The sequence below is a fragment of the Ornithodoros turicata genome, chromosome 1, assembly GCF_037126465.1.
Source record: "Ornithodoros turicata isolate Travis chromosome 1, ASM3712646v1, whole genome shotgun sequence".
NCBI lineage: Eukaryota > Metazoa > Arthropoda > Arachnida > Ixodida > Argasidae > Ornithodoros > Ornithodoros turicata.
In genome coordinates, this window is record NC_088201.1 from 83,301,179 (window position 1) to 83,322,831 (window position 21,653).

A 21,653-nucleotide genomic window follows, 5' to 3' on the forward strand; every position below is an offset into this window, starting at 1 on the left:
AATAATTTTGTTGATTTGATCAACCTGAATACTGTATGTCATGCGGAAAAACCTGGTGAATCGCACTTTCCATCCCCTGACACGTCAACAGCCTGGCCTTTCAATTGGTCGAGGAGCTCCTTTTGCTCTGCACACCATACCTGGCACAAAAATATTTTTCACATACTTTATCATCATGGCCAGACTTTTTCGGGTTACACCCGGTTCCTCCTGTTTATATCACCAACATTTGAATTATGAATACGCCTCAATTGCCTACTAACCTTCTCAACAACTGGAACAAGAAAGCTGCTCTGGTATTTGTAGAATGTTGTCAGCCTGAATGTTTCGACATTGATATGCTTGAGCATTCGCAAAGTGGGAGCAACATTAACCCCGGAGAAGAACATGGCACCCGAGAGGAGGAAGTTTCCAGTTGGCCTCCCATTTACCACAGGCTGACTGTCCCAGCTTCGCACATGCCCATGACGGCACTGGCTCTTCACTGATATCATGGTGCCTTGCGTGGTGATTTTGGTGGAGCAGGTGGAGAAACATTGTGGGCACGTTCGAAAGAGCTCAAGCAAGCAGCTCTCAAACACCAAGAACTTCCTTTCTTGCTGTGGTGTACATGGCGGGAAGGCATCATGCTCACTACGGAGTGACAGAGACGTGAATGGTGAACACTATGTTATGTAATTACGCACTTGCATGCTGAATTATGTTACATGTAGATTGAACGGCATATGAGTACTTTCTCATTTTGAAAGTGTGCACATGACTCTAATTATTACAAACAAGAAACCTCACTCGCTACTACTATCTTCCTGTGATGGAGAGTAACTGTCACTTGTATCCTCGTCCTCAGTTTGAATCAGGCTAGGGACTGGAATGGGTGCTGTCGTGTGCTTGGGGCTGACCACAACATTTCTCTGAACTGGTTGTTCCCAGGGTTCTGTCTAACAGCCACGCTCTTGGAGGGCTTTCACAGTCGTGTCTGTCTGTGTAGCTATGGGAAATCATAGCGGTGTTGGTGATTTGGAGTCCAGATACCGCATATACACCATGTTTGAGTCACACTTACACGTGGAGAGTCGTACCGCAAGTGGTTTCAATTGCTGTGTAGTTGGAGAGGAATGGGCCACCTGCAAGAACACCACACTGTTAAAGTGTTCCTTGATTCAACAAGTACCTCAAGAAACAGCTGTGTGCCAGCATCGTTTTCGTGAATTAGTTATTGACTCTGTCCAGTAGGCACTTAGAGGCTTCATGTGTTGTGTTGGTTCCTAGGTGGACCTTGCCTTGGCTCGTTCACCAATTTGGTATTAATAGCTTTCATTAATTTTTTTGTACACTGCTTATGCAAGGGGCAAGCAGGACATAGCTGAATCTCTTCAAGCAAAGGTATTGCACAAGTAACTATGACAACGACAGAAAAAAAAAAAACTTACGGTTGTTTGTGGAAGCACATAATATGTTCATGATGCAGTGTGATTTTGTTGCAAAGCAGAACTAGCATGTGGTGTAGACAGCTGAAAAAGGATACCATTGTTTTGCTACTCAGTGAAGTGCAGAAGCGAACAAGAGAATTTTTACCTTTTGTTGGGAGTTGACTGGTGTGAGTACTTGTTTTGGGATCTGTACTGTGATAAACGAAAATATGACAGCTAGTTATTTTACAGCAAATGCTTAGCTAATACTTACCAGTGGTCTGTATCTGCCAGACAGGCTCGATCCCCGTGTCGTCACGCACGGTTGTGCCTGATGTGATTTGGAGCCTTCGAGTTCCTGGGATGCGAGAGGGTCGATGTCCAAAGTGTTCGTCAGATTACTGGGGTGTTTACGAAACCTCACATGCACATCCTATTACTATTATTATCTCTCTTTTTTCTTTTTTTTCTTTTTTTGCTGCAGTTACATACATGCACTTCTATCATGCGCATATGACATCAAGCAGAACCAATTGCGGGGTAGTTGGTTAGGGAAGAATACTTACGAAAGTCGCACGACGTTTCGATGGTGCATCCTTCGGAAGCTTCAACGATGGCACTGCATCGTCACAAAGTTTTCTACTGACTGGCCCCATGATGGCCATACGATACGAGTTTGGAGCGAAGTGCTCCTCACAAATGCGCATGGTCCTCGGCAAGTTCTCTACCGCATTTCGCTGTCCCGCAAGATCTAACCACAAAGATCTCCGAGGTTCATCACTGGGTACACTGTGAAAAGTTATCCCCGCTGGCTGGTTCTTCGACCGTCTGTACGGGCACGTAGTCACAATACACACTGATGGCATGATGCCACTAGTCCCAACCCGAGTAGGGGTTGAAAAACAAGTTACACTGTACACAAATTTACAATACTTCCACTTTTAACGAGACAGTTAAATTTCACACAAATTTCACAATTAAACGATAATCAGCAGCAATATATACAACGTACCAGACGATTACATAAAGGCAAGGAACACAACGCAGAAGCGAAAGCACGACAGCGAGCGAACGCAGTAGTGAGCTCTTCGAAACCCAGAGCTACTGAGCGCACGTAGTATTACGGAATTAGCGCTGCCGGATGTTTATCCGCGCCTGCGATATAGTACTGCGCAGAAAACATAGTGCGCACGTGAAATGAAATATACGATATTTCCGTGAAGTTTGAACTCCACAGCTTGTTTGTTGTAAGTGAGCGAATGTTTTCAATTTATCTCAGTTCGTGTTATCGTAATAAATTGGGGAAAATCCGTCCTGTATTATGGTTGGTTGTCTAACCGCAACGTCAAAATGACGTCTAGCTATTGTTGACAAGGCATCGCTGGGCGGGCCATATGCACGAAAGAGTGCGGTAGATGTTTTGTCGATTCGTATGTATACGGAACTTTTCAGCGCCAATAATGGGCGCAAAGGTTTCACTGTTCCGTACGAAATACAGCAGAACAATAAAATGTGCACCCTGTATACCTGTTTATTGCCCAATTAATAAGTTAACCCTACACCGAACCATAACGTCGAAATGTTCCATGAAACTTCTGAAGTGTGGGCCCTATTAAACAGGGATGTACATATATTATAATACCGGCATGCCCGAGATTCCAGTGCGAGGGCCCTGTCTCTGATATCGGAGACAGCACCGGTTCCTCGACACATAGAAAGGACACTCTAGTGAACAGCCCAATTCAAGATCGCTTCACCATTCGCTACGGATTCGCTACGTCAACAGCGACATCACCTATAAAAACACGACCGTGGTTTGAAAGTAACACGACAAGGTTTTCATCAGTGGGAACGGCGACAACTGCAGCCTTGGGATGTTCCCATATCGTTTTGTCGGAATTTTTCAGGCAGGTGCCAATAACGGCACTTCTTGCTATCGTAGTGATAATGTCTGCCTGCTGTTGTTTCAGTTCCCAGTTCGTCTCGTGATTGAAAAGTGTGTAGACCATGTGAATCGTACAATGCGCTTTTTCTTGTTGTCTGGGGATGTCGAGCTAAACCTTGGCCCCGTGACTAAACCCCAGGAGGAACAATTAACGCGAGCTTTAGATATCCTCGCAAAACTACACGACAATGTCACAAAATTAATGTCAGACATTTGTATTACAGACTAACCAAGGCATTACGGATAATGCGGTAACTGCCCTTACCAAGAAACTTCAGGCTGTAGAGGACGAGCTATCCACTATAAAGATTGCGCAAGCCAGCCTAGTGGCCAACATTCAGTCAGATATAACTGAAATCCGGTCACTATCTTCTGCCATTTCGACACAAGTCGCTTTGGTAACTGGACGTCTGAACGACCTCGAGGATAGGTCCCGTCAATCTAACGTTATCTCTTAAGGGTTACCTGATTCTCCTGTAGAATCATGGAGGGAAAGCAAACTAATTATAATTGAAACTTGTTGTACTAAGCTTGGTATCCAGTGCTACCCCGGCGACCTTCGGACACCGCATAGATAAATATAAGGGTAGTAAACCTCGACCCATCGTGGCAAAGGTTTGCTCCTATAAATTAAAAGAGAATGTCATGTCCAACGGTTATAAACTAAAGGATTCAGAGTTAGGTATCGCGAATGACTTCTCGGCAGCTAGACGTAAAAATTGCGAAATCGCAATCGAACACATTTAAACTGCATTATGATAAGTTAACTATCGGACATGAAGCATATTACTTTCATACGGATACCAATAGTTTTAGGAAGCAACATCATAGCAAGACAATCATCACTGTAAGTCATCCATGAATCTGGGTGCGCCTCAATGTATCTCCTTCGTGTTCACTAACATCCGCAGCCTACTGCCGAAAATTGATGAATTAACTGTTTTGTCTTACTCTACTTCATCCGATGTTATCGTGATTACAGAAACATGGCATTCCTCATGTGTTTCCGATAACGAACTGCATTTACATTTCCCTGATTATGCTATCTTTCGTAAAGACAGAAAAAAACAGGAGAGGCGGTGGTGTTCTTATCGCAGCTAAAAACTGGCTTCATCCATCCCGTATCTTTACCTCTATAGCCCTTTAGAAATCATTTGGGTTGCACTCTCACAGTCCTTTCCTCTGACTGTGGCTGGTGTTTGTTACAGACCACCTGATCTTAGCGATTACTCGCTTCTCTCGCTGCTTCGCGACGACCTCATTCGTATTTCACACCAGTTTCCTTCCAGTCGCATACTATTGATGGGTGACTTCAATTACACAACCAATGACTGAAATAATATTGACCGCATCGATCCCCATTGCGTCCTCGTTACAAGCTTTATCGAGCTGCGCCTGAGTTTTAACTTCACTCAGATTATCTTGCGGCCAACAAGAGTCACCTCCAGTACAGAATCAATTCTAGATCTGGTATTAACCACTCACCCTGATGACATTTCCTCAATGCACGTTACTGGCAGGCTTAGCGACCATAAAAATATGTTCTTTAGTATATCGTCTTCCGGACCTAGGACACATAATTGTACATGGAAAAAAATATTCGCATACAACCGAGTTAATTTTCGGACGATTAACGACGGTCTAACTTCTTTCTATGAGAAACACTCCCTCAACAATAATGCAGACAGTGTTGCCTAATTTTGACGTATGTGCACATAGCTACTACCATGAGGTTCAGCTAGCAAAACACAAATTCTTCCACCAAGACCTAACATCCCTTCTGAGTAACAATCCTAAGAAATTCTGGAACACGTTATCACCACGAAAGTGTCCCAATATAACCTTAACCGATACAAATGGTGATGTCATCCCGGCCGACCGATGTGGAACGGAATTCACACCCTTTTTCTCTTCTCCGTCTTCAATGCTGATAAATACAATCAGTGTCCCACCTTGCACCCACTAACCACTGATACTATGAACAGCATCGACATCACACCCTCAGGCATCTGTAAAATTATCATCACTCAAACTCTTTCAAACTCAAACTATTATCACTCAAACTATCATCTACTAATGGTCCAGACGGTGTCAATCCCTAAAGTGCTTTACCACACTAGACTAATTTCTAGTACTATATTTTATGTTCCATCTTCTCACGGTCGCTCCGCTACCCAGTAAACCAACATTGACCTGCGGACGTCCCCAGAACGTTGAGCTCCGGACAATAGAAACGTCATTCGGACATCCCTTATCCTCTCTGGGACGTCTGTGGGACTACCGGTAAAGTGCCAACGTCACATCCCAGGATCTCTTCAAAACGTCCTTATAACTTTCCGAACTACATTTCACGGACCTGAAATGGATCTTTCTCCCATACTGTGTTTACTTTCATGGCGTGCCCCGAATGCTAATAAAATGACAGAGATACAGGCATCTGGTGAACAGACTTGCTGAAATGTTAAACAAGCCTGAGCAATGGGTAAACACTGAAGACTATACAAGACAGCTGTCCTGTGCAGTATTCAGTGTTCACCAACTGCATAGGGATGTTTATCATAGGTTGTGTCAGTATAATGACTCAAATAAATTTCTGGTCATTACGACACTTTTCACAGTTGTTTGGGAATCACGGAATAACTTTACGACGTGCATGAAAGCTAGTAGACTTAGAGCTGAGGGGTGGCCGGTACAGGCCAGTATTGAAAGCAGAAGTCAGCAACAGCCAGAAGCGGTCGGGCTGCGAGCCGGACGGAAAGACTTCTGATTGGAGGATTGAGGGAGCAATCGCTGCACTCTCATTGGTCGTGTGCCCAGTGTTGTGTGAATTTAGCTATACTATGGGCTCTATGGGGAGTTGGTCAGAGCTGGTTGTTGTTTCAACCTGCCTCGGCGACAGGCCAGAACGACGCGTGTCTTATCATGGTGAAAGCTGGTTAATGACCAAGACCGAACAGCAGATCTGCCCACTTTCTGCCGAACGAAGTGAGTTGTATGCGCCCAAATTTGTTGCTCGGAAGAGGATCCAAGTCATGACTTTGCCTGCTCTATCCAGCGCCAGCGTCGTGCATCGATATTCCTCACGCATGGCCTGTTACTGCGACCTCGGCTGCGGTCAGTAGGACATAAATTGGCGTAATCACTTTCCGTGCACGGTACAAATAGGTGTTGAAGAGAAGGTACGTCTTGTGCTTTCTGTGTGTCAGTTGCGTGATATTTTCGGGTGTGCGCTTGTTTTATTACACTGGTTCACGATCCAGTGTAAATTTCAGCCCAAATATGGAGCGAAGGACAGATACTTTTTCCGTATTCATACCTGAATCTGGCTTGGTCAAGAAGTGCTGACATGTCAAGCAACCAACACAAGTTCACGTTAACATGAGGTGTGCATGTTGAGATGTCGAAGATGTTACTAGGTGGCCGCTACGGGCAGAGCCCCCGTAAAATGTGGCTTGAGAACGAGAACACGTGCCTTGATTTTGAACAAGCTTGTCGGAAAGATGCGCGAATTGCGTACCATTATTATTGTGTACCATTCCACTCATGGGGTCTTTTCGAACGCCGTGTGCGGCTGTCCTCATATGCAACAGCAGGTTCTGTCTGTCATAAATCAGACCATCTGTTTATGGAATTTTATCGTGCATGTGTTTCACTTCATTCCTTAGTGCCATTTCTATGTACACTGAGTCATCCCTAAGTGTGGGAGTGTGTATGAGTTGTCAAGAGGACAAAATCAAAGTCAATCAACTGGACTGTTCATCTGCATAGACAACTGTTATTCAGTTCTGCTTAGTTGCAGCAAGGACACACAGGTGACCATAAGTAACATGCATGCAGGTGACCGTAAGTACAAGAGGTACAAACTATCCAGCTGCTGTTATTAAAGCACATGAGACGACGGTTGATCTTGCTTGCGTCTTGCTCGTTATGGATGTCCGTTCAGTTTTTCCGGGTCTAGCTACAGGATTTGTGTGAGACCAACCCCACGGCTTCATCCACAGTTACTCGCGTGCTTGCACCGATGGTGCAGCACATCATATTTTCGGCCGTGAAATTATGTTGAATTGTGCGGTTATGATAAATGAAATAACAACGCAGGCAAGTCATGGGGATGTTCCTGCCGTCACCGTATCCCCGTAACACTTCGACGGGGGGATGGGGGGGGCGGATATATTTATTGCAAAATCAATGGAAGGGAAGCGGCAGCCATGCTCAGTCCGATGGCTTCCGCAGTGCCTTCACCAACAGGAGCGTATAAAGGTGTGCATAGCCCGGGCTTGCATTGCATGTAGACTGACTCAGACGTGTACAAGATACTCAAAAATGTATTGAAGAAATATAATAAATACTAACGTCAGAATGTAATTAAGATAGAGTATAAGTACATGCAAATTGACGTAATTAAGGTAGAGTAAAATAATACAAAAAGTATTTGAAATACAATTAGGATACTATTTATCCTTGAAAGCAAAAGGTCACCGGTCACTGGTCAATGCGGCAAGTCGCCGCCATCTGACACGAATAACCTAAACCCCGCGCACTACGCTAGCCGCCGCTGTGTGATAGAAGTCATGTAAACACAAGTCCCAAAAAGATGACAAGGATACACCACATAACTCCACTAAAGATATGCGACCCAAAACAAAGCCAGCTTCTAGCAGGTCCCTGCTCGGCGAGGTCAGAATTCGGCGTCACTGCGTCAGGGCACACATAATTGAACACGGCCCCTCGATCGCTCCTCTCATTGGCCAAGGATTAGTACACACAGGGCAAGATCTCTAAATGGAGACTTCCCGAAGGGCCAATGTCTGGGTCAAATCCGAGGGACTCAGGAAATTTCCACTTAACAAGCAAGATAAGGAAAGACGAGACACAGGAAGTTTGAGAGAGAGATGCAAAATATGTAATTAGGATATTGAGTAGAAAATACCATAAATGCATTTTAAATAGCGTACAAATACACAAAACAAAACGCATTAAGTAGAGTGCCAAAATACCGCTAATTGTATTTAAAAGACAGTATTTTAAATACAGTACTCCTAATACGTACAAGGCTGGACTGACTGGACTCTCAGAAACGAAACGGATAAATTTACGCTTACGTCCAATCTTACCCTTACTAAGCGTAAAGTTCGACAAAACCGCAGATGCCGTATCCGTCAAGCTCTGTTTTATTCCTAGTACCCCTAAACGCGCTCGCTGTAAGCGTATAGGGCGGAGTTTTAAGCGTAAATGGGACGGAGGACATGATTTACTCTTATATCCTGACTCATTCGATTTCGTCTTGGCGGATAAACTGAGGCTCTGCGTTGGAGTATTAAGTCTTTACGCTTATATTGACACTTATTGTTTTCAATTGTTATACGGGCCCTGCCTTCTGAGAACACGCGCATGGTTCCGTGTGCAAAGCGTCTTTTCTTCCGCTTCGTTAACGGTCACTCTGGCTTCTGGCGTCTCACGGTCTCACATCATGCACGGTCTAGCAAATGTAAGTTGTCACATTTTGCGCTGTGTGTCTGTAGTTTTTTAATTCCATATTTCATTTGTATCAAGCTTATCACAGGAAGAGATGGCCATCGAACGAGACAACGTCGCACGATATGTGGGAAGGCACGCGGACGACGCTGCTTGAACAGTTGTGATTCTCCAAGCTTTCTCCGCGCTACAAATCCGTATGCGTACGCCCATTGTCCACCAGGTGAGACTCTTTCTGTTCTCGTTTTTCTCGGATGTGCGTTTCTCCCCGTTGAAGCATCTGTGTTAACGATTCCTCAATCCGTTCTTGTAATAGGAGTTCGGATGATTATTGCTGATTATACCGCAGCATGATGTGTTGACAAGAAGCAAATCGATTTTCTGGCGGTCACGATTTTCGATAACGTGGTGCATGCAGGTGGTGGTTGTGGTGGTGCTGCAAAACGCGTGTGCAACGCCACTTCTTAGACAGCTGAAATGAGTTACGCGTCTAACATTATTCAGTTAACTGTTATCTTAAAGGACTAGAGTGTTTCCAGTTATAGTAAGTGGTTTTTGAAGTCCATGTTACGTTTATGACTATTTCATGTAAGCGGCCTCTGCGGAGATGGACTCAGGTCTGGTAGAGAGCACCTTATCGGCATGATTTATTTCGGCGTTACCTTATTTACGAGATTAGGTTTCCCATTTAAACGCTAGAAACCGTATCAGTCCGCGATATATACTGCTGCACAGACACCTGCACCCATTTGACAGTACCACAGATCACATCAATGACATGATAAAATGATTTACGGGTCTAACAAAATTCAGTTGAATGCTACTTAAAGGACGAGAAAGATTTCAGAATGCTATGTTTGGCAGCCTGTGACCATTTCATGTGGGAGGTCTCTGCAGATGACCCAGGTCTGGCGAAGAAGACCTGATCTGCATCACGTATTATGACGCTAGCACATTTTCGAGATTAGCTTTCTTATTGAAATGCAATACCATATCTTTGGAATCTACTGTTGAACGGACATGCGTAGCCATTTGACAGTATCAGGAAGGACATTATTTTGCGCTCATGACAATAAACTTCTATGTCCAGCATCCCAAGGAACAGGGCACGACACGCTCTTCGTAGCCATGCTGGACTGCATAATACCACGCATGCACCCTCAGCTGCATTAGGTGGTGCTCCTAAAATTTCTACTGTGCGACATATTCTGGGAAGAAGTACAGAAGACTCTACTCCCTCACGCATGTACAACCACTACAACTCACCTGTAAAGATGACTTGTAAGTTGTGACTGCTTCATGAGTAATGGTGCGTTGCTCGATAAATGCAACGTCTGCAATACACTGAACTATATATACTTCAGATATTATACGGTGATTTCACGCCGGATCATGCACGGTGGTGAATTTTTTCTTTCAAACATATATCAAAACCTTGTCCTTAGTAGGCATATTGGCGCTGAAAGTAGCTGAAAATAATCGGTGGTTCTATTTTAACGAATTATCATTCTGATGTGGACATTTCGACCATGGCGTTTCCTACGCAGTTTGACGCCGCGTATCTTCATAACTATTTAACACATTGTTTTTTGTTTTTGTTTTCTTGTTTTCTGGGGTGGGTAGCATTGCATCGTAAGTTGTGAAGATCCTAAGGTTTGCCTTAGAGGAGATAAAAAATCGCAAATTTCCTCATTTCTAAAATATGGTACGTTTTGGGAACCTCACAATTCGGCTCCCAGTTGAGATACCCGGATCTGATCCCCGATATCTAAATGACATAATTAACATTGATGTCAATTGTGAATTTATTTCGTACGCGGACGATGCAAGCGTGTTTTCCAGTGGCTCTGATATTGATGAATAGCCACTACTGCTAACGAGATCCTTAGCAACTTGGAAAAATGGGTTAACTCTTCACGCATTAATACTAAGCAATCATATTTCGACCAAAAACAGGAGCGTTAGTCTAAATATAGAGATAGTATATCTTAATAGTCCTGTTGATATTGTAAAATGCATCAAATGTTTGAGTGTCATCTTTAACGAACAGTTGCTATGGGATGAACACATTGAATACGTTCGTTACTAGATGGGTGGGTTGATGCATGATCCTTCGATGCATCCAAACAGGAACGAGGACAAACACGAGAGACACGCTACGTTCACATTGAATGCGTTCAGAATAAACTGTGCAAAATGTTAGCCATGACTGCTAGGCATATAGACACATGTTTCCTTTTCGAATTAAGCTACTACTATACCGTTCACTGTTCATGTCTCACCTAAACTATTGCCATTTAGTCTGGGGTACGACAACTAAGAATAGTCATGATGAACGCTTGCGAGCAAAATGAACGATGTTACGAGTAGGAATATATGGGATGCGCGGTGTAGAATTTACGCATTTTCCGTAGATATCCCTCACAAAAAGCCTATTGCGGGCGTTGCCTCAATTCGCAATACGACGTACTCGCTATGCGAAGAAAGGGCATTTCGAGACGAACACAATGATGTAGATTACTTTCAGGTATCACAACTGGGGGACGAGTTGTGAGGTTCCCAAAACGTACCGTATTTTACAAATGAGGCAAATTTGCGATTTTTTATCTCCTCGAAGGCAAATCTTAGGTTCTTCAGGACTTAGGATTCAATGCTACCCAATAGACAATCAGAATAGTAGACAATACGTGAAAAAAAAAAGTAATAAGCTGAGTATGTCAAATAGTTTGAAGATGCGTGGCGTCAAGCTGCGTAGGAAGCTCACATCTGAATGATAATTCACTAAAAATAACCACCAATTATTTTCAACTACTTTCAGCGCCAATATTCCTGCTAGGGACAAGGCTTTAACATATGTTTGAAAGAAAAAAAAATTGAGGAGGTCGACCGGATCACCCTGCCTGATCCGGCGTGGAATCGCCCTATAGATAATTAGTTTATGACCTGTCTGCTATGGATTTCTTTTTGTATATGTCTGATATTCTGTCTACCTCGATGCCTCATCCTGTGATATAACGCTCATTAAATGTTTTTGCTTTATAAACGTAATTTAATCCAATTACTAGCTCATATAGCTAGTCTACAATTTATATTTTGTTGTGTTGAAGTGTTGTGAAGATGTACAAATGTCATTTCATGATTCTCTAAAATATTGCAGGTGTTGTTATCTGTTGGTTTATTATGCTGTTCCCAATTTTTTAATGTTTGGTCACGTGCGCCTTATGCCGCATCATTTTCAGGCCATAGGTGCAATATTCTATAAACACACGCCCCATCTCATCATCGTATCTCTATTTGTGTACGTGTGTGTCTATAAAAACATGCATGTATCTATTATTATGGACTCTTTCCTGCAATAAAGTGGAATTATTTGGCGAATATTTGTTGCATTACGGTTTAGATGCGTGCTACTAACGCTGTGGGAAATACTTCCATGTATCCAGATGTTCTGATTTAAATGAGATAGCGGCGTACGCGGCCTCTAGTGAGACGATGAACCCGGTTCAAGTGATACCCTCGTGCTTCTTACTTTTCTTTTGACTGTCGCGAGAACTCTTGTATATTGCTTGCCTTTGCTAGAACGTGCCTTTTATATCTGTTATTCACGTGATGGATGCGTTTGTCTGCGTCATACCATTTTTGCAGTGCAGTTAGCCTAGCTAATGTGACGTACTGTCAATTGCCAAGTCTTTTGGATGAGCAACAAGCTGTGCCTATACCATGGATATCTTTTAAGCGATAGCATATAAAAGTGAGCGGGCTTCCGTCCGTATACATGCTTCGTGCACCTATGTGGTACTGCTGACGAGTCTCGGATTATACGAACTTTTTTTCATGCCCTGTGAGATTCGTATCATCGAGATCCTGTTGTAGCAGGAAACAATTTCGCATGGTATGCCGACTTTGCACAGAGAATTGCACCGCCAGAATGCCGCACAGTATGCATCATATCTGGGAACCTTAGGCGCCGCGTGATGTCAGCGTCCCTATAGGGCAGGCAATAGCTGTAATGGCAAAATTGACAGGCAATCCGATTTTCCGTCTACTGCTCTAGAAACTTCTTCCTGATGGCAATTGGCAACCACATACCCTTTTCCAGAACAGCCGCCGGAAAACCGCATTGCGGGTCATTTCAGAATTGCAGCCCTTGCCTGTACAAGGACCGTGAGGTCATGTGACGTCTACGGTGCTCACGTTTGACGCATACTATGTGGTATTTTTAGGTGCAGTAAGCGGTATCACAAGGGTAGCCAAACAGCCCATAGAATAACCGGCATCGAACACCGCTTAAAATAGAGGTAAAAAAAATTGACGATTTTTTACGCTTACTGTCCTTCATACTTTTATGCGTAAGGTGCTGACCCTTAGAATATGGGTCAAAAATTTGACAATTTTTGGCCCTTACTATCCGGTTTCTTTGTGTGAGTGTACACACACGATATCTACACTCACTGCACGCGAATAGCATTCTTATGCAGGTTGCCAGGATGATGAAGTTGCCACAGAATTAAAAAAGTTCGTCCAGTTCGCTGATGTCCACGGCTTTATCCCGTAGTTCCATGTGTCTCGTGACCGACAATGACAGCCACCCCGCTATTCGCATTGTACCCATGGCCGAAAGATCGCTTGCTCCATGCATCCTCCATCTACAATGAGTGGGATGTTCCAAAAGCCGTCGGGATCGCGACACTCCTTCCGTTGTTTGGCAAGCTCAACCTCTGCGGCCGCGGCTCTCTTCATGGAGTCTAATGTCGCTGATTGAAGGTTTTCCCCAACTGTGTTCTCACATTACTGGTACAGCTTACGCGACAAGAATGAGAGGCCGACTGATGCTGTTAGTTCTTGAGCCTGCGTGTACCCGATCCCGATGGAAAGGCATCCTCTAACAAAATCAAGATTTATGCTGTCGTTTCTGGCGGTCACTTTTTCCATCCACACGAAGTGAGTGAAACTGCACAGAGGTGACTTGGGACAACGATACTCCAGAATGGCGATAAGTCCAACCCTGACTTCTTTGTACAACTGTATCTCACCACAATATAGACAGTTTTGCTGGTGGTTCAAGGCAAAAAAAAAAAAGAAAGAAAGAAAGAAAAACAAACGATTAGTATTAGTTAATAATATAAAAATATGTATGGAATAGAAGAGGTCACCCTCTACATTGTTCCAAAATGCATCGTTGAAAGCAGAAGCTGTCCGCGGGAACAGATACAAATCTGTCGCAGGCGCCTGTTGTTTTTCCACTCTGACCTTTATGGTTACATATGCGAAGTGGGCTTATTTTTTTCAACCTCTTCAGCTTCTTCATATCAATCATTGATGTGTTTCATTAGTGCAAAAACAGTACGGAAGAACAATATTACTTCGTGTTCACTCATTTTCCAGTGCACTTGAAAACGTTCACACATTCCGTGAACTTCCCATTCCATCGTCATTCCATTATTACGTGTGTGCGTGAGTGTATGTGTCAAGCAAGAAGACCGCTTCGTTTCATCATTTTATTTTTTATTTATTTGTTTTGTGTTCCACTATTCTTAAACAGGCACGCACACTCAAAATGAGGTGAGGCGCATGGCATGTGAAATCATAGCGATCGTGCGCCGCTGTGCAGCATGTACACTCTCGCAAAGAAACCGGATAGTAAGGGTCAAAAATCGTCAAATTTTTTACCCATATTCTAAAGGTCAGCACCTTACGCATAAAAGTATGCGGATAGTAAGCGTAAAAAATCGTCAAATTTTTTACCCCTATTTTAAGCGGTGTTCGATGTCGGTTATTCTATGGGCTGTTTGGCTACCCTTATGATACCGCTTACTGCACCTAAAAATACCACGTAGTATGCGTCAAACCTGAGCACCGTAGACGTCACGTGACCTCGCGGTCCTTGTACAGGCAACGGCTGCAATTCTGAAAGGACCCGCAATGCGGTTTTCCGGCGGCTGTTCTGAAAAAGGGCATGTGGTTCCCGATTGCCAAAAGCATCAGAAATAAGTTTCCAGAGCAGTAAACAGAGAATCTGATTGCCTGTCAATTTTGCATTGCAGCTATTGCCTGCCCAAGGGACGCTGACATCACGCGGCGCCAAAGGTTCCCAGATATGATGCGTACTGTGCGGCATGCTGGCGGTGCAATTCTCTGTGCAAAGACGGCATACCATGCGAAATTGTTTCATAGGAAAAAAAGAACAGCTGCTACAACAAGATCTCGATGATACGAATCTCACAGGGCATGAAAAAACAGTCAGCAGTACCACATAGGTGCACGAAGCATGTATACGGACGGAAGCCCGTTCACTTGTATATGCTATCGCTTAAAAGATATCCATGGTATAGGCATAGCTTGTTGCTCATCCAAAAGACTTGACAATTGACAGTTCGCCACAATAGCTAGGCAAACTGCACCGCAAAATCGTAAGACACAGACAAACGCATCCATCACGTCAATAACAGTTATAAAAGGCACGTTCTTGCGCAAGGCAAGCAATATACAAGAGTTCTCGCGACAGTCAAAAGAAAAATAAGAAGCACGAGTGCATCACTTGAACCGGGTTCATCGTCTCACTATAGCCCGCGTACGCCGCTATCTCATTTAAATCAGAACATCTGAATACATGGAAGTATTTCCCGCAGCGTTAGTGGCGCGCATCTAAACCGTAATGCAACAAAAATTCGCCAAATAATTCCATTTTATTGCAGGAAAGAGCCCAGAATAATAGATACATGCATGTGTTTATAGAATATTCCACCTATGTCCTGAAAATGATGTGGCATAAGGCGCACGTGACCAAACATTAAAAAAATGGGAACAGCATAATAAACCAACAGATAACAACACCTGCAACATTTTAGAGAATTATGAAATGACATTTGTACATCTTCACAAAACTTCAACACAACAAAATATAGATTGTAGACTAGCTATATGAGCTAGTAATTGGATTAAATTACGTTTATAATGCAAAAACATTTAATGAGCGTTATATCACAGGATGAGGCATCGAGGTACACAGAATATCAGACATATACAAAAAGAAATCCATAGCAGACAGGTCATAAAATAATTATCTATAGGGCGATTCCACGCCGGATCAGCCAGGGTGGTCCGGTCGACCTCCTTATTTTTTTTTTCTTTAAAACATATGTTAAAGCCTTGTCCCTAGCAGGAATATTGGCGCTGAATGTAGTTGAAAATAATTGGTGGTTATTTTTTAAAGAATTATCATTCAGATGTGAGCTTCCTACGCAGCTTGACACCACGCATCTTCATGACCATTTGATATATTCAGCTTACTACTTTTTCTTTCTTTTTTTTTTCACGTATTGTCTGAGGTGGGTAGGATTGCATCCTAATTTGTGAAGATCCTAAAATTTGCCTTCCAGGAGACGAAAAATCGCAAATTTGCCTCATTTGTAAAATATGGTACGTTTTGGGAACCTCATATGTCCTCCCTCAGTTGTGATACCCGAAAGTAAGTGTTCGTCTCGAAATGCCCTTTCTTCGCATAGCTAGTACGTCGTATTGTGAATTGGGGCAAGGCCCCCAATAGGCGATTTCAGATATTGCCCTTGTGCTCCGCACGGGGGCCCTCCGTCGCCCAAGTCACGCGCATCGCGCAATGCGTCGTGGGAAATGGTTTACATTCGTGCTCGTCTGCCTGTTGCTCGAAGGTGCGGGAGGTGAAGCAGAGAGAAAACCGAAACCGTTTGCGCTCTTCTTCTTCTCTCTGACTCATGAAAACTAAATCCCAAGGTGCAGCGGGGCTTTCGCAACACGGCGCTCTCTCGTGGGCCATTCATGCAATTTATGAAATCGTCTATAGGCTTTTTGTGAGGGATATCTCCGGGAACTGTGTAAATTCGACACCGCGCATCCCATATATTCCTACTCGTAACATCGTTAATTTTGCTCGCAAGCGTTCATCATGGCTATTCTTAGTTGTCGTACCCCAGACTAAATGGCAATGGTTGCAGTGAGATATGAACAGTGAACGGTATAGTAGTAGCTTAATTCGAAAAGGAAACATGTGTCTATATGCCTAGCAGTCATGCCTAATATGTTACACAATTTTATGAACGTATTCAATGTGAACGTAGCGTGTCTCTCGTGTTTGTCCTCGTTCCTGTTTCGATGCATCGAAGGATCATGTATCAACCTGCCCATCTAGTAAGGAACGTATTCAATGTGTTCATCCCATAGCAACTGTTCGTTAAAGATGACACTCAAATAATTGATGCATTTTACAATATCAACAGGACTATTAAGATATACTATCTCTTTATTTAGACTAACACTCCTGTTTTTGGTCGAAATATGATTGCTTCAGTTTTACTACTATTAATGCGTGAAGAGTTTAAATTAACCAATTTTTTCAAGTTGCAAAGCATCTCGTTAGCAGTAGTGGCTATTACATCAATATCAGAGCCACTGGAAAACACGCTTGCATCGTCCGCAGACGAAATAAATTCACAATTGACATCAATGTTAATTATGTCATTTAGATATCGGGTATCACATCCGGGTATCTCAACTGGGAGCCGAGTTGTGAGGTTCCCAAAACGTACCATATTTTACAAATGAGGCAAATTTGCGATTTTTTATCTCCTCTAAGGCAAACCTTAGGATCTTCACAACGTACGATGCAATGCTACCCACCCCAGACAATATGTGAAAAAAAAAAAAAAAAAACTGTTAAATAGTTATGAAGATACGCGGCGTCAAACTGCGTAGGAAACGCAATGGTCGAAATGTCCACATCAGAATGATAATTCGTTAAAATAGAACCACCGATTATTTTCAGCTACTTTCAGCGCCAATATGCCTACTAAGGACAAGGTTTTGATATATGTTTGAAAGAAAAAATTCACCACCGTGCATGATCCGGCGTGAAATCACCGTATAATATCTGAAGTATATATAGTTCAGTGTATTGCAGACGTTGCATTTATCGAGCAACGCACCATTACTCATGAAGCAGTCACAACTTACAAGTCATCTTTACAGGTGAGTTGTAGTGGTTGTACATGCGTGAGGGAGTAGAGTCTTCTGTACTTCTTCCCAGAATATGTCGCACAGTAGAAATTTTAGGAGCACCACCTAATGCAGCTGAGGGTGCATGCGTGGTATTATGCAGTCCAGCATGGCTACGAAGAGCGTGTCGTGCCCTGTTCCTTGGGATGCTGGACATAGAAGTTTATTGTCATGAGCGCAAAATAATGTCCTTCCTGATACTGTCAAATGGCTACGCATGTCCGTTCAACAGTAGATTCCAAAGATATGGTATTGCATTTCAATAAGAAAGCTAATCTCGAAAATGTGCTAGCGTCATAATACGTGATGCAGATCAGGTCTTCTTCGCCAGACCTGGGTCATCTGCAGAGACCTCCCACATGAAATGGTCACAGGCTGCCAAACATAGCATTCTGAAATCTTTCTCGTCCTTTAAGTAGCATTCAACTGAATTTTGTTAGACCCGTAAATCATTTTATCATGTCATTGATGTGATCTGTGGTACTGTCAAATGGGTGCAGGTGTCTGTGCAGCAGTATATATCGCGGACTGATACGGTTTCTAGCGTTTAAATGGGAAACCTAATCTCGTAAATAAGGTAACGCCGAAATAAATCATGCCGATAAGGTGCTCTCTACCAGACCTGAGTCCATCTCCGCAGAGGCCGCTTACATGAAATAGTCATAAACGTAACATGGACTTCAAAAACCACTTACTATAACTGGAAACACTCTAGTCCTTTAAGATAACAGTTAACTGAATAATGTTAGACGCGTAACTCATTTCAGCTGTCTAAGAAGTGGCGTTGCACACGCGTTTTGCAGCACCACCACAACCACCACCTGCATGCACCACGTTATCGAAAATCGTGACCGCCAGAAAATCGATTTGCTTCTTGTCAACACATCATGCTGCGGTATAATCAGCAATAATCATCCGAACTCCTATTACAAGAACGGATTGAGGAATCGTTAACACAGATGCTTCAACGGGGAGAAACGCACATCCGAGAAAAACGAGAACAGAAAGAGTCTCACCTGGTGGACAATGGGCGTACGCATACGGATTTGTAGCGCGGAGAAAGCTTGGAGAATCACAACTGTTCAAGCAGCGTCGTCCGCGTGCCTTCCCACATATCGTGCGACGTTGTCTCGTTCGATGGCCATCTCTTCCTGTGATAAGCTTGATACAAATGAAATATGGAATTAAAAAACTACAGACACACAGCGCAAAATGTGACAACTTACATTTGCTAGACCGTGCATGATGTGAGACCGTGAGACGCCAGAAGCCAGAGTGACCGTTAACGAAGCGGAAGAAAAGACGCTTTGCACACGGAACCATGCGCGTGTTCTCAGAAGGCAGGGCCCGTATAACAATTGAAAACAATAAGTGTCAATATAAGCGTAAAGACTTAATACTCCAACGCAGAGCCTCAGTTTATCCGCCAAGACGAAATCGAATGAGTCAGGATATAAGAGTAAATCATGTCCTCCGTCCCATTTACGCTTAAAACTCCGCCCTATACGCTTACAGCGAGCGCGTTTAGGGGTACTAGGAATAAAACAGAGCTTGACGGATACGGCATCTGCGGTTTTGTCGAACTTTACGCTTAGTAAGGGTAAGATTGGACGTAAGCGTAAATTTATCCGTTTCGTTTCTGAGAGTCCAGTCAGTCCAGCCTTGTACGTATTAGGAGTACTGTATTTAAAATACTGTCTTTTAAATACAATTAGCGGTATTTTGGCACTCTACTTAATGCGTTTTGTTTTGTGTATTTGTACGCTATTTAAAATGCATTTATGGTATTTTCTACTCAATATCCTAATTACATATTTTGCATCTCTCTCTCAAACTTCCTGTGTCTCGTCTTTCCTTATCTTGCTTGTTAAGTGGAAATTTCCTGAGTCCCTCGGATTTGACCCAGACATTGGCCCTTCGGGAAGTCTCCATTTAGAGATCTTGCCCTGTGTGTACTAATCCTTGGCCAATGAGAGGAGCGATCGAGGGGCCGTGTTCAATTATGTGTGCCCTGACGCAGTGACGCCGAATTCTGACCTCGCCGAGCAGGGACCTGCTAGAAGCTGGCTTTGTTTTGGGTCGCATATCTTTAGTGGAGTTATGTGGTGTATCCTTGTCATCTTTTTGGGACTTGTGTTTACATGACTTCTATCACACAGCGGCGGCTAGCGTAGTGCGCGGGGTTTAGGTTATTCGTGTCAGATGGCGGCGACTTGCCGCATTGACCAGTGACCGGTGACCTTTTGCTTTCAAGGATAAATAGTATCCTAATTGTATTTCAAATACTTTTTGTATTATTTTACTCTACCTTAATTACGTCAATTTGCATGTACTTATACTCTATCTTAATTACATTCTGACGTTAGTATTTATTATATTTCTTCAATACATTTTTGAGTATCTTGTACACGTCTGAGTCAGTCTACATGCAATGCAAGCCCGGGCTATGCACACCTTTATACGCTCCTGTTGGTGAAGGCACTGCGGAAGCCATCGGACTGAGCATGGCTGCCGCTTCCCTTCCATTGATTTTGCAATAAATATATCCGCCCCCCCCATCCCCCCGTCGAAGTGTTACGGGGATACGGTGACGGCAGGAACATCCCCATGACTTGCCTGCGTTGTTATTTCATTTATCATAACCGCACAATTCAACATAATTTCACGGCCGAAAATATGATGTGCTGCACCATCGGTGCAAGCACGCGAGTAACTGTGGATGAAGCCGTGGGGTTGGTCTCACACAAATCCTGTAGCTAGACCCGGAAAAACTGAACGGACATCCATAACGAGCAAGACGCAAGCAAGATCAACCGTCGTCTCATGTGCTTTAATAACAGCAGCTGGATAGTTTGTACCTCTTGTACTTACGGTCACCTGCATGCATGTTACTTATGGTCACCTGTGTGTCCTTGCTGCAACTAAGCAGAACTGAATAACAGTTGTCTATGCAGATGAACAGTCCAGTTGATTGACTTTGATTTTGTCCTCTTGACAACTCATACACACTCCCACACTTAGGGATGACTCAGTGTACATAGAAATGGCACTAAGGAATGAAGTGAAACACATGCACGATAAAATTCCATAAACAGATGGTCTGATTTATGACAGACAGAACCTGCTGTTGCATATGAGGACAGCCGCACACGGCGTTCGAAAAGACCCCATGAGTGGAATGGTACACAATAATAATGGTACGCAATTCGCGCATCTTTCCGACAAGCTTGTTCAAAATCAAGGCACGTGTTCTCGTTCTCAAGCCACATTTTACGGGGGCTCTGCCCGTAGCGGCCACCTAGTAACATCTTCGACATCTCAACATGCACACCTCATGTTAACGTGAACTTGTGTTGGTTGCTTGACATGTCAGCACTTCTTGACCAAGCCAGATTCAGGTATGAATACGGAAAAAGTATCTGTCCTTCGCTCCATATTTGGGCTGAAATTTACACTGGATCGTGAACCAGTGTAATAAAACAAGCGCACACCCGAAAATATCACGCAACTGACACACAGAAAGCACAAGACGTACCTTCTCTTCAACACCTATTTGTACCGTGCACGGAAAGTGATTACGCCAATTTATGTCCTACTGACCGCAGCCGAGGTCGCAGTAACAGGCCATGCGTGAGGAATATCGATGCACGACGCTGGCGCTGGATAGAGCAGGCAAAGTCATGACTTGGATCCTCTTCCGAGCAACAAATTTGGGCGCATACAACTCACTTCGTTCGGCAGAAAGTGGGCAGATCTGCTGTTCGGTCTTGGTCATTAACCAGCTTTCACCATGATAA

General features: G+C 43.5%; 1 protein-coding gene across 1 annotated transcript in view; it reads right to left on the minus strand.

Annotated features, from left to right (window-relative positions):
* Nucleotides 1-38: 38 nt before the first annotated feature.
* LOC135377757 (uncharacterized) overlaps nt 39-21,653 on the minus strand; it is a 37,886-nt gene continuing 16,271 nt past the window's right edge. Inside the window, exons 10-14 of the mRNA XM_064610415.1 lie at nt 1,976-2,028; nt 1,684-1,767; nt 1,064-1,124; nt 264-633; nt 39-140 (exon numbers count right to left, since the gene is read on the minus strand). Of these exons, the coding sequence (XP_064466485.1) occupies nt 39-140; nt 264-633; nt 1,064-1,124; nt 1,684-1,767; nt 1,976-2,028 (670 nt within the window). The remainder of the gene's footprint in view (nt 141-263; nt 634-1,063; nt 1,125-1,683; nt 1,768-1,975; nt 2,029-21,653) is intronic.